Source organism: Rana temporaria, chromosome 1 (assembly GCF_905171775.1).
Source record: "Rana temporaria chromosome 1, aRanTem1.1, whole genome shotgun sequence".
Lineage (NCBI taxonomy): Eukaryota > Metazoa > Chordata > Amphibia > Anura > Ranidae > Rana > Rana temporaria.
In genome coordinates, this window is record NC_053489.1 from 546699985 (window position 1) to 546714768 (window position 14784).

At 43.2% G+C, this 14784-nt stretch overlaps 1 protein-coding gene across 1 annotated transcript in view; it reads left to right on the plus strand.

Moving 5' to 3' along the window:
- Positions 1-14784, plus strand: part of GALNTL6 (polypeptide N-acetylgalactosaminyltransferase like 6) — a 1588031-nt gene that overhangs the window by 603383 nt on the left and 969864 nt on the right. Inside the window, exon 4 of the mRNA XM_040333316.1 lies at positions 11753-11919. Coding sequence (XP_040189250.1) covers positions 11753-11919 — 167 coding nt within the window. The remainder of the gene's footprint in view (positions 1-11752; positions 11920-14784) is intronic.

Consider the following 14784-nt stretch of genomic DNA (forward strand, 5'->3'; position numbering starts at 1 on the left):
TAGATAGCTGATCAATCTGTATACAGTATATAAGTGTGTGTCATACAGGCATTACAAGACTTTGGGTGGTAACCAGAATGCAAAGAGAAGATCAGTATTATAGTCAGTACACGAGTGTTAGCACATTGGTTCATGTACAATACAACTCCTATCTTATAGTATTTTATTCTATATTTTGTTATGTTTAAAATGGAATTAAAATTATGATTCTGTGCCCAGACTGTGTCCAGTCTATATATTCTTATTTACTTCTCTTTACTCTCTAATTTCCATTCAGCGCTAACAACCTGGTCCACCCATGTTTTTTTCTTGATGAGAAGGTGTAATGTGCTCATGCAAACTATCCCCGCTAGGATCTTATACCCTCTCCAAACAATCCCAATCCATATTCCTGCAAACTTTTTCAACTCATTACAATCTATACTCAATAAATTTGCCAGGTCATCCAAACCAGCCAGAATTAAACACTCTATTATATGCAGACCAAATACTCATGGTAGGATGGCACTTACAAGTCAAACTACGTACCCACTACACTATTGCCCCAACTTGAAGACCCTCCTTTTCCATTACTCCCTATTGTGGACTACCCAGACTTCACCCCTGCTATCCAAGATAAATCTTTGTGCATCTTGACTGTCCATAATAAACATCTACCGCTCCATTTTCTCCAAAGCTTGACCAGGTTGAAAGCTAACCAAATGCTGACAGATCAATCCTTTCTCCCTTTGGTACGTCTGCAAATTCTCCAAATCTTATATTTTTTACACTCCCTAATGAATTCACTGATCTGAACTCCCTCTCCTTAGGTTTAAAAAGGAATGCCAGACTACAGGTCCCTTCCATCATTCTCTTTCATTCTCCTACAAACTCCTATTATCAGAATCATTGCAGAACACACCCCACTTTCTAGACCTATGGGAATAAGACCTTTACACAGTCCTATCCCCTGGCCAGGGCTAAAGTTCTCACACTATCATACTGCTACTACTATCTACACTGAGAAAAATTATAAACGCAACACTTTTGTGTTTGCCCCTATGAGCTGAACTCAAAGATCTACGACTTTTTCTATGTACACAAAAGGCCTATTTCTCTCAAATATTGTTCACAAATCTGTCTAAATCTGTGTTAGTGAGCACTTCTCCTCTGCCAAAATAATCCATCCACCTCACAGGTGTGGCATATCGAGATTCTGATTAGACAGCATGATTATTGCACAGGTGTGCCTTAGGCTGGCCACAATAAAAGGCCACTCTACAGTAAAATGTAAAGTTTTATCACACAGCACTCTGATATAGATGTTGTAAGTTTTGAGGGAGTGTGCAATTGGCATGCTGACTGCAGGAATGTCCCCCAGAGCTGTTGCCCTTGAATTGAATGTTCATTTTTCCACCATAAGCCGTCTCCAAAGGTGTTTCTGAAAATTTGGCAGTACATCCAACCGGCTTTACAACTGCAGATCCCGTGTAACCACACTAGCCCAGGATTTCTACATCCAGCATCTTCACCTCCAAGATCGTCTGAGACCAGCCACCCAGACAGCTGCTGCAACAATCGGTTTGCATAACTAAAGAATTTCTGCACAAACTGTCAGAAACCATCTCGGGGAAGCTCGTCTGTATGCCCGTCGTCCTCATTGGGGTCTCGACCTGACTGCAGTTCGTCTTGAGTGGGCAAATGCTCACTTTCGATGGCATCTGGCACTTTGGAGAGATGTTCTCGTCATGGATGAATCCTGTTTTTCACTGTACAGGGCAGATGCCTGACAGCGTGTATGGCGTTGTGTGGGTGAGCGGTTTGCTGATTGCAATGTTGTGGATAGAGTGGCCCATGGTGGCAGTGGGCTTATGGTATGGGCAGCCGTATACATTGAACAATGAACACAGGTGCATTTTGTTGATAGAATTTTGAATGGACAGAGATACATTGACGAGATTATGAGTTCCATTGTTGTGCCATTGATCCACGACCATCAGCATGATAATGCACGGCCCCGCATTTCAAGGATCTGTACACAATTCCCGGAGGCTGAAAACATCCCAGTTCTTGCATGGCCAGCATACTCACTGGACATGTCCCCCCTTTGAGCATGTTTGGGGATGCTCTGGATCGGCTTATACGACAGCGTGTTCCAGTTCCTGTCAATATCCAGCAACTTTGCACAGCCATTGAAGAGGAATGGACCAACATTCCACAGGCCACAATTAACAACCTGATCAACTCTATGCGAAGGAGATGTGCTGCACTACGTGACACAAATGGTGGTCACACCAGATACTGACTGGTTTTCACCCTGGACCCCCCAATACAGTAAAACTGCACATTTTAGAGTGGCCTTTTATTGTGGCCAGCCCAAGGCACACCTGTGCAATAATAATTACATACTGTGACTAAACAATTCATGGACTGACATATACCTAAAGATTCAGGCTTCTTCCTCCTCCTTAATAACAATTTCCCTCTCAAGTACTATAAAAAAAATCATTCATAATACACCTGGTTAATGTGGCCTGCTCTTGCATTCTGGCTCTGTGGAAACATTTTCCACCAACTATATCATGGGTCTTCAAACTATGGCCCTCCAGTTGTTCAGGAACTACAATTCCCATCATGCCTAGTCATGTCTGTGAATGTCAGAATTTTTACAATGCCTCATGGGATGTGTAGTTCTTCAACAGCTGAAGGGCCGTAGTTTGAGGATCCCTGCACTATATCATAGCTACACCTCAGACAGCTACATTCCAAGACATTGTATACAGGGCCGATGTTTTAACCCTCTCAATATTAGCATTTTTTTTTTCATTTAGAAAAAATTTCGGGGTTGTTTGTACTGTCTTGACAATATAATTTGCTATTTGTTAACATAAAAATAAGGGAAAACTTTTTTTTTAAGTTTTAGTTGGATTCTCCTTTCTAAAATAAAAATAAAATAAAATTCCCAAATTGTTATTAAATGCCCTCAAAGAAAACGTGTTTTTAATGCGGCTTAAAGGGAAATAATAAATATGCACAAATCCTTTATGTAACATGCCTTTTATCTGCATTTGAAGTTATGGAACAGTATGAGTTAATACTTTGACATTAAAAATATAACTATTGCTGGTAAATGACAGCTCTCCAGCCCACTTTAGGTGTCATAGACCAAATATGGCATGCATCACACAAGATCCCCAGCCATTTTGCAGCAGTAGGGTGATGGGGCAAGACCATAAAGCATCTGGCCATCATGGCAGTGGGGCAATATTGTCAGGTGGTGGGTCATCGTGGGGGCAGGTTATCATGATTGACAACCAGATCTAGATTGCTGGATTACATAATTGAAAATTGATTTATATTACATATGTTTTATTAGAAGACTTTTCCCAGTGAGTAATATTTCAGAATTGAATAGTGAGGAGTACTAATGTGCCCTATACTCATTCCCAGGGGTCAGATGTGCCCCTTACTCAGTCCCTGGGGGCATATAGGGGGACCCCCTTATAAAGAAGGCTTCCAGATCCCAGAAAGTTCCCCTTGTAAACAGCCAGATCCCTTTTGGGAGGCAGGATGGGAAGATGATGCCCTTGTCCCCTCAACATAAGGGCCCAGTGACTTTCAAGAAGGGAAGGCTTGGCTGAGAACCCACTTTCTGCACTCTCTTTCCTGCATGCTTGGAGATGGATCCAGTATGAATTTTGAGCAGAAGCCAACACTATTGTTTCTCTTTTTTAAACGTGAAAATGTTTAAATAAATGTGGGGGTTCCCCCTTCCACATTGAGAGGGTACCTTCAGGAAGGGTCGGAAACTAATCTTTTTATAAAAAATCGGTCCAAAGATATATGTCCCCCTATGGAATGAGTATGAGGTACATAAGGACCCTTTAAGGCAAAAATATGACAAATAAAAATAGAATGGTAAATAAATACACATGCAAAAAAAGGCACCTTAATAAAAAATACCACCAAAAAGGTAACAAAAAAAAATGTCCTCCGATGTAAAACCTCATCAATCCTGTTGTTCTGTGATGTATATGCAATATCAATCAAAATGAACTGCATTCATAATAACCCACCCCTTGATGATGTTGCCAATGACTTGCCGTGAGAATCCACTACCTTACAATCTTGAACTGCCAAAAAGAAAGCCCAAGAGTGGGTCAAGATGACAGGAAATTATCTTGACCCACCACACTATTGGGTGGATTCAGATAGGTTTACGCCGGCGTATCAGTAGATACGCTGTCGTAACTCTGAATCTACGCCTTCGCAAATGTAAGCGTATTCTGGAAACCAGATACGCTTAAATTAGGCTAAGATACGAGCGGCGTAAGTCTCCTACGTCGTCGTATCTTAGGGTGCAAATTTACGCTGGCCGCTAGGTGGCGCTTCCGTTGAGTTTGGCGTAGAATATGAAAATGACTAGATACGCCGATTCAGAAACGTACGTGTGCTAGTCGCAATTAGTTACGCCGTTTACGTTAGAGATACGCCGGTGTAAAGATAAAGTTGCTCCCTAGGTGGTGCAGCCCATGCAAGGTATGGATGTCGGAACAGGCCTATCTTTTTACGTTGTTTGTGTAAGTCGTACGCGAATCGGGCTGGGCGTAATTTACATTCACGTCGGAACGGCGTACTTTGGAGCAATGCACATTGGGATATGTCCAGGGACGGCGCATGCGCCGTTCGTAAAAAACTTCAATCACGTCGGGTCACAAGTAATTTACATAAAACACGCCCCCTCATCCTCATTTGAATTAGGCGCGCTTACGCCGGACTATTTACGCTACGCCGCCGTAACTTAGGAGGCAAGTGCTTTGTGAATAAGTGAAGGACTGTGAAGGACTGTGCTGCTGATCTGCTGCTCCGATCTGCTGTTCCTAAATAGCCTGCTGGATTGTTTTGCACAGCTGTGCGTTTTTGCTCTCTGTGACTTTCTGTGACCCTGCACTTGCTACGGCAACACCCGGCAACCCCTCCTCCAGTGTGCTGATTGACCGGCTGGCTAGGCCCCGCCCACCCATGGGTTGCTCTTCAGACATGGACGCCCCGCGCCCCCTACCCAGGAAGTGAAGGACTGTGCTGCTGATCTGCTGCTCCGATCTGCTGTTCCTAAATAGCCTGCTGGATTGTTTTGCACAGCTGTGCGTTTTTGCTCTCTGTGACTTTCTGTGACCCTGCACTTGCTACGGCAACACCCGGCAACCCCTCCTCCAGTGTGCTGATTGACCGGCTGGCTAGGCCCCGCCCACCCATGGGTTGCTCTTCAGACATGGACGCCCCGCGCCCCCTACCCAGGAAGTGAAGGACTGTGCTGCTGATCTGCTGCTCCGATCTGCTGTTCCTAAATAGCCTGCTGGATTGTTTTGCACAGCTGTGCGTTTTTGCTCTCTGTGACTTTCTGTGACCCTGCACTTGCTACGGCAACACCCGGCAACCCCTCCTCCAGTGTGCTGATTGACCGGCTGGCTAGGCCCCGCCCACCCATGGGTTGCTCTTCAGACATGGACGCCCCGCGCCCCCTACCCAGGAAGTGAAGGACTGTGCTGCTGATCTGCTGCTCCGATCTGCTGTTCCTAAATAGCCTGCTGGATTGTTTTGCACAGCTGTGCGTTTTTGCTCTCTGTGACTTTCTGTGACCCTGCACTTGCTACGGCAACACCCGGCAACCCCTCCTCCAGTGTGCTGATTGACCGGCTGGCTAGGCCCCGCCCACCCATGGGTTTCTCTTCAGACATGGACGCCCCGCGCCCCCTACCCAGGAAGTGAAGGACTGTGCTGCTGATCTGCTGCTCCGATCTGCTGTTCCTAAATAGCCTGCTGGATTGTTTTGCACAGCTGTGCGTTTTTGCTCTCTGTGACTTTCTGTGACCCTGCACTTGCTACGGCAACACCCGGCAACCCCTCCTCCAGTGTGCTGATTGACCGGCTGGCTAGGCCCCGCCCACCCATGGGTTGCTCTTCAGACATGGACGCCCCGCGCCCCCTACCCAGGAAGTGAAGGACTGTGCTGCTGATCTGCTGCTCCGATCTGCTGTTCCTAAATAGCCTGCTGGATTGTTTTGCACAGCTGTGCGTTTTTGCTCTCTGTGACTTTCTGTGACCCTGCACTTGCTACGGCAACACCCGGCAACCCCTCCTCCAGTGTGCTGATTGACCGGCTGGCTAGGCCCCGCCCACCCATGGGTTGCTCTTCAGACATGGACGCCCCGCGCCCCCTACCCAGGAAGTGAAGGACTGTGCTGCTGATCTGCTGCTCCGATCTGCTGTTCCTAAATAGCCTGCTGGATTGTTTTGCACAGCTGTGCGTTTTTGCTCTCTGTGACTTTCTGTGACCCTGCACTTGCTACGGCAACACCCGGCAACCCCTCCTCCAGTGTGCTGATTGACCGGCTGGCTAGGCCCCGCCCACCCATGGGTTGCTCTTCAGACATGGACGCCCCGCGCCCCCTACCCAGGAAGTGAAGGACTGTGCTGCTGATCTGCTGCTCCGATCTGCTGTTCCTAAATAGCCTGCTGGATTGTTTTGCACAGCTGTGCGTTTTTGCTCTCTGTGACTTTCTGTGACCCTGCACTTGCTACGGCAACACCCGGCAACCCCTCCTCCAGTGTGCTGATTGACCGGCTGGCTAGGCCCCGCCCACCCATGGGTTGCTCTTCAGACATGGACGCCCCGCGGGCGCGCCGGGTGCGCGCCGGAGGCGCGCACGAGGCAAGCCCGTCTGTGCCCGTCCGGGCCCGGACGGCTCGGACCAGGGCCAGGAAGCTTGCTCCACTCACGATAACATCTCCGCCCAGGCTGTGTATCAGTCCTACAGGTAGGGGGGCCATCAAGTCTCAACACTTATTCTACACTAAAGATCGCCTACTTGAATTAATTAATCCGATAACTACCCTACACCCTGACATCATTGACATATGTCAAATGTTACATATTGTTAAAAAATCAAGGATGTCTCTCAGTAGGCCCACTGGGTCGAAGCAGGGTCTCTGCACTGGCTTGATCAACGCCAGGTCCGCTAACAAGCACGCAACGGAAATTTACGATGTTATCTTGGAAACAGGGCTGGACCTTCTAGCCATTACGGAAACTTGGTTTGTACCAGGCTGTCTAGACATAATTGACGAACTCCTTCCCGAGGGATATAATATCACATCTAACAGCAGACCCACTAAAAAAGGTGGGGGGGTGGCATTGGTCCATCGGGAGGAGCTTACCTGTACTGTGATCCCCTCACATACTATACCATCTTTTGAACATCTGACAATTAAATGCAGTACAAAGGTTACAAACTCCATGTTGGTAATTATCATATACCGTCCACCAGGCTATGATTCCCGCTTTATTAGCGAGTTCATGACCCTTATTACCGACTGTGCTACTAAATACCCTTCATTAATTGTCATGGGTGACCTCAACCTTTGGTTTGAGGACCCTCTCGATCTATCAGCTCAAGAGATTTTAGCAGACATGGACAGCTTAGGCCTCAAACAGATAGTAAGGGAACATACACATGAAAAGGGGCATCTGCTTGATGCAGTATTCTCGGCAGTGGGAGAATCCACCATTCCCACAATCAAGCAAGTGGTCTGGTCTGATCATTACCTAGTGCAATTTCAAATTCTTACCCTAAACACCACGGATAAACCAAAAGGAGCCCTTATGCAACCCTCCCTCCCGTACAGAAATTTGAAAAAAATCACACCTGATTTATTCCACAATACTTATTCGAACCTCGAATCCTACACACACCCTCTTGAGAAAGACAGCTATGAGGCTTTACCTGACGACTTCGAGGAAAGCATCAAGCAGTTAGATGAGAAACTCAATGCTTTTGATGGTAAACTTAAGGCCATGCTGGACATAGTGGCACCCTTCACCCAATCGAACTTCAGGCCAAAAATGTACAAATCCAATCGTTGGTACACCCCCAAATTAGCCACCTTCAAAAATAACTGCCGGAAGCTAGAAAGGAAATGGCAAAAAAATAAAACTAAGGCTAATAAAATCCTCTATAGAATACAGGCCCGTGCTTACTTCCAGTTAGTAAGGAAGCATAAGAGAATAGCCCTAGCATCCCGCATCGAATTAGCGGCCAATAGCCAAGCGGAACTATTTAAAATCAGTAAGGAGCTGTTTAATCCACCACTGGCCTCCCAACAAATTGTCCATTCTCAAGCTCTATGTGACAATCTACTTGAGGCCTTTGTCAACAAAGTTTGTGACATCCAAGCTGGCCTAGGTCCCCCAGTCCTTGTCCCCTCAGCAAACCTCACTATTAAGATCAACCGGCCCAATCACATCATTCCCTTTTGCTCCTTTCAGCCAGTAACGAAAACTCAGCTCTTCAGCTCCATTAAACATCTAAAACCCTCTTATTATGCCGATGACACCTGCCCAGCATGGTTGCTTAAGGATAACATCAACACAGTCATCGATGAGATTCTGATCATGGTTAACCTCTCTTTGACAACTGGAGAGTTTCCAGATAACTGGAAACATGCCCTGGTCACACCAATCTTGAAAAAAAGCACGCTGGATGCCAAAGTTATGTCCAACTACCGCCCCATTTCAGGACTATGCTTTCTGGCTAAGCTGGTGGAACATGAGGCTCTTATGCAACTTCAAGCACATTGTGAATTACAAAATCTCTTTCACGATGCTCAATCTGGGTTTAGGCCCAAAAGAGGGATCGAGCTATCCATCCTGGCCACTAGAGAAAGGCTGCTGGAGTCGAGAGACGCGGGGGGGTCGGCGGCCTTGGTACTGCTTGACCTCTCCGCGGCTTTCGATACTGTCAGCCACAAGATCCTCCTGGCTCGGCTGCAGGACGAGTTCTATATTACAGGCGTACCCCTTACTTGGATACGCAATTTCCTGACAGGCAGAACATTCCAAGTAATATTGGGCCCATTTAGGTCAGCGAGGGTGCCCCTTCTCTGCGGGGTCCCTCAGGGCTCGGCAATTTCACCGTGGCTGTTTAATTGCTATGTGAGGCCCGTGGTAGATATCATCTCTTCATGGGGATTGGCCACTCAGGTATACGCTGACGACATACAAATTGTGGCCAGTGATGCTCTCAACCCCACGGCAGCCCACCTTCTTTCCTGCTGCCTCTCATCTATCCAGACATGGATGAAGGACAATCGTTTGGCCCTGAACGTATCTAAAACTGAGGTACTTCTTACAGGTCCAACACAAAGTTTAAACCTGCTTGCAGAGTGGCCCGTATCAATGGGCCCGTGCCCCACTCCATCCAGCCAAGTAAGAAACCTGGGCATCATATTTGACAATAAACTTTCATGGATTCCACAGGTGAGGAATTGTACCAAGAATGCCCTTTACTATCTTCGGATGCTGCGACGGGTAAAACATCTGCTCTCCCAAACACACAGAAATACACTAGTACAGGCCTTAGTCATCTCACGTCTTGACTTTTGCAATGTGGTATACCTTGGACTCCCTACTAAATGGCTCTCCAAGCTGCAGCTGGTGCAGAACCAGGCAGCTAGGTTGATTACGGGGACCTCAAGATGGGACCATATATCACCCGTTCTCAGACTACTTCATTGGCTCCCATGCGCAAGGAGGATTGAATTCAAGGCTTTGTGTGTTATGTTCAGGGCCTTCAAACAACATGGCCCACTGTTCATTAATAACATGGCCATACATTACCACCCCCCCAGGGCACTGAGATCGGCCGATCAGGACTTTGCTGTCATCCCTCTAGTAAGGTTGATTTCGCTTGGTGGCCGATCTTTCAGAGCCAGAGCCGCCTCGCTTTGGAACCTTCTCCCGTTGTCTTTGAGGAAGTACACTGTTCTTATTACCTTCAGAAAGGCTCTTAAAACCTTCCTCTTTGGGGCAAGTTGATAATGACCACGCCTAATTAAACTGACCTGGCCCCTCCTTCCCTCACCCTATGTCCCCCTCACTCCAAACCCCCTTGCTACCGTTTGTTTTTATTGTTGATACTTTATATGGTTTCTCTTTTTATTTATGTACACGAGCCATCAGTTCGTCTACGAAGTCTTTTTTCTTTCTTCTCTTGGATTGCTTTTTGGTCCAGAATAGACCAGCGGACCTCCTTCCAGCGCTTAGACACACCCTTCAGGGTGTATGTGGCGCTGTAAAGAAATATTAAAATCAAAATCAATCAATACAGCACTTGCCTCTCTGACTTACGACGGCGTAGCGTATATGCGATACGCTACACCGCCTCAAAAGTGAGCCGCCCTACCTGAATCCAGCTATATGACAGATCTCTGACCACCTGCTATTTTGTAAACAAACTGGCTAAAGATCCTGGGTGACATCATTGACTTATTATATGGGACACAGATATCTGCCCCCCCCCAATAAAATGGGATATCGGCTACCCCTTATTACTCATTTTCAAAAAAAAATCTTAAATGAATAGACACCCACACTGTGAAAAAGTAATTTAATACAATTTCAATAAATAGTAAACAATGTCTTTGAATGTAAACCCGTAATTATTTAAGTTGTCCAGCTATGTTTATCCAGTGTGAAACATGATGGCCCACTGACAAAATGGTGTCACCCAACTACATTACCAGCACAAATGACAGATCCTCTGCTGTCTTCTGTTTGTAAACAAGCTGTATGTGGATGCTGAGTGATGTAATTGGCCAAATATAAGTGTATAATAATCAGGGAGTATTTTGGATCTCTCATAGCCTGATTAACGGTGACTAAGAGTAAGATTGTTAGATTAGTAGCCTAAGAATGGGTAGCTTTAATTTACCAAGTTAATGTAAATAGCTATGAATAAAGCAGCACTGCTCATTTATTTAAGTGGAGGACTCCTTTAACACAGAAAAACTATTTTAATTTTTGAAAAAAAGTTCTCATGATATTTAAAGTTAAGTTCACTGTGTTTACAACGTATGTTCAATTACAGTTCAGTTATAAGTACCTAAATACACACAACCTTAGGGTGGATGTAAACCCACTCTCATCCTTTCTAAACTACTGCATAGTGCTGATCTATAAGGATATATATTACTCCTGCATGTATCCTTACCTGTCAAATGTCTCCCCTCTGTCTGTTATAAGAACTGAAAAACTGCAGATTCTGTGGGTGGATCTGTTGTCTGGAGCTCTGTGGGTGGAGTCGTGATGTCAGTAGACTCCCCGCCCTCCTCTACACTCCCCTTACACTAAATTCTGCTATGAAAACTAACATCCAGTCAAAATCCAGAAAAATAACCACATGACTTCAGAAAAGGAGTGGGGGTGAGAATTAAAAAATAACGCCTGTCTCCAAGCTAGTGCATGAGATTTGTAAATAACCTGTCACTCACAGCAAAGGGGCGGAAAGGACTAAGGTTTTTCTCTGTAAGTCCGTTTTATTTCACTGAACAATAAAAGAGGATTGCTCAGAGCTGGATTAACTCTGTGTGGCAAGATTGGGCACAGATGATAGGAAATCTTATACTGTACATTATGACATCGAAGAATATTTTTTTGGGGGGTTTACATCCAAATTAAACAAATGTCTTTCTATGATATGGTTTTCTAGATTCTTTTTATTGAGGAAAATGTAAGCACTATTGTGGAGATTAGAATGTGTTTGCAGTCATACAATTTATTTGTGTAAATAATCTCCTATATTTAGCATTCCTACTGCCAGAATAAATCTTGACCTAGTAAACTAATGTATTTAGTCAATAAATAAACACATTTTGTATGTTTTTGGTTACATTTCAGCTATTAGATATACCTCTGATGTTTTATCATTTCTTTCAGTTGCAAGCACAAGTTTTATTTGGAAAAACTACCAAATACGAGCATTATTATTCCATTTCACAATGAAGGGTGGACATCTCTACTTAGGACCATACACAGTGTGATTAACAGAACTCCAGACAGTCTCATAGAAGAAATTATCTTGGTGGATGACTTCAGTGACAGAGGTAAGTTATCAGTTTACATTTTGTAAAGCAGACTACTCTACAGTTGCATGTATTGTGCGATAGTTAAAATGGTGTTGTTATCTGCATTTAGAAATAAATAATTGTAACATAGTAAAGCCAATGTCCAAATGTTTTGATGACATAATTAAAGAATCTCTGTCAGTTACTTGAGTATCTTTTATAATGCTAAACATGCACATTAATACTTACCTGCACTGCTGCCTATGCCACCAAACATCACTTCAATCCTGAGTAATCCAGTGCTTAGACTAATACTTCTGGGAGTGTCAATTTTCTGGAACCCCTGCAACAATCAATGCTTCCTACTACTGACCTCCATGTCATTAATCTCTCCTTTAAGGAGTAGTACTCAGCAGGAGAAACCACTGTGGAGGACCTAGATAATTGACACTTCTGAAAGTGTTGGCCTCAGAAGGAATTTTAGCAGTGCTCACCATTGAATCAGTGCTCAGCAGCACAAGTTGCAGTATAGGTAAGTAATCCTTATCTTATTTTCATGTATGCTGAGTCCTTTTAAAGCCTAGTTCCAAGTTTTTAAAAAGCTTTTGGGGGGTTTCAAAAAGCTGGAGTTCTGCTTTAAGCAACATATATCGTTTTTACAAACTATGCCTAGTTAAAATGAAAAAAAAAATCCATATTTTACTTTATATCTTCCTTTTGCCAGCCATTGGTGACACCAACATTGGGACTGTTGGGAAGTATGAGTGTTTAGGGAGTTCCTGGAAAGTGCTTTGGTATGGAGCAGCTAATTTAAATTCTAGATTGTGGCTTCTTTGGTTTTGCGATGAAGAATTTTATATAATTTGGTAAGATTAAAGTAAGATTATACTTAGACTTTAGTGACTTGAGAGCAAAAAATGTTTTTTTTTCAAACTAATGTAAAATGTCAAAGGATGTAGTAACCAAGTATACATTATTCATTTGATAATTTTTCTGTCTTGTTTATTTTCGAACTTAACCAATTAATTTGTGATATATTGTTGTAAGAGCAAAGAATGAATACTCAGTAGATTTTAATTAAAGTTCATGGAGGTAACAGAATAAAAATTAGAATAATTATTTGCTAAAATTATTATACAGTTAAAGGATTTTGAAATTTGTGAATTTATGAAACTCTTGACAGCTTCGTTTTATCTACTCATTTAGTAATAGAATTAGTTATGCATCCATATAGACATTGAACTAACAATCCCTATGTTCATTGTCTTACCACCACTTTCCTGTTACAGCAGCCGTATTTGGTATATGAATATGACTGCATAGGAGCTAGATCCACTGCACTCAGTAACCAGCACTCAGTAACAGACCAGGTCTGATATGTCCTCTCTTCCTTCTGCAATATAGGTCTATGAAAGAACACACAGCTATGCCAACACAGGGCACTGGAATGTAAAGAAGAATTTTAAAGGGCAAAAAGATTCTTTAAGGCAATTATAAGAAAAAAACTGTCCCCATTTATTATACTAGAAATTCTAATTTTTTAATGTGAGCAACATTTCCCAACTGCATTGACCAGTGTAAAAGCATGCACTGGCAGTCAAAGGACAGTTATTGAACTCACTGGAGTGTTTACAATATATGGTGGGCAGAAAAATAAATCCAGGCAGTTTACCAATCATGTTAGTGTATTATATTATATATTTTTTCCTACCTTACAATACATTAAGCCAGACATGATTAGTGTCGAGAGACATTGTTAAATGTAGCCCTGTTTACTTATTATATTGTTGTTTTACTAGGAAGCATACAGTGAAGCACTTAATGTGGTAAAACATAAAAAAGCACCAGGATTAATGTGTTAACATGTTATAGTAGAGGTCATTATCAACACCCAATTTAAAGACTAGATAAAAGGAGGCCAAACCAGTGAAAAGACAAATTGTGTCATTGGACTGCATCCTTAAGGCCATTTATACCTTAAAGCTCAACTCTGGTCTAGTTTTTTTCTTGTCCCTCTGGATGTTTAAAAAAACAACTCTTGCTGGAATACTCAATTTTATTCTGAAGTTTGCCATAAGATATTCTTAGTTTTTTGGGTTAAGAGACTGAGGAATGACTGGTAATGCAGAGCACTACAGCCCAACACTTACACATTTTACCCTGCACTCACAACAGTGTATTGCAGAGAGCAAAACTGGTTTCACAACAGCTCTTCCCTCTGGTTCATCTAGGACTACCTGCTACTTGGTAACAATGAGGAAGACTCCTCTTGCATGGCTGGCCAGAAGTCATTTATACAAGCATGCATGAAGAGTATTTTTGACTGTTGGATTGTTTCAAAACTACAACATGAAATGGCTGTGGGTATTTCTTGCAAATTGCTTAAACATTTGTCTACTTGTAGCATTTTACATTGATCTTACTATAAAAATTCTATAATACGTTTATGATATAGAAAAAAAAGTGTTCTATGAAAAACGCACCTTCTTTTATAAGTGTTATTCATGCTATAGACATTGGCAATTCATGAACTATGATATATATTTATTCATTTAAAAATTTACTTCAGGCATTTATATAGCACCGTTAATTTACATAGTGCTTTGTATACTAAGCAATCACATTAGTTCCAGCCCTAAAGGATCCAACAATCTAAGGTTGCTATCCCACACACACACACACACACCAAGGCCAATTTTAGATAGGAATTCAAATATGATTATGGATTTGCTCTTCTAAGACTTATCTATTACTAAAAGCTGCTGAACCAGTAGCTACCAGTAGCTACAAGGTAACTAAAAAAATACATTGCCCAAGACCTCAGGATTTAACCTGCCTTTCCACTTACCCTAATAAAAAAGGCCATACCATGCAATAAAAAATACATTTTGTTCCTGAAGAATA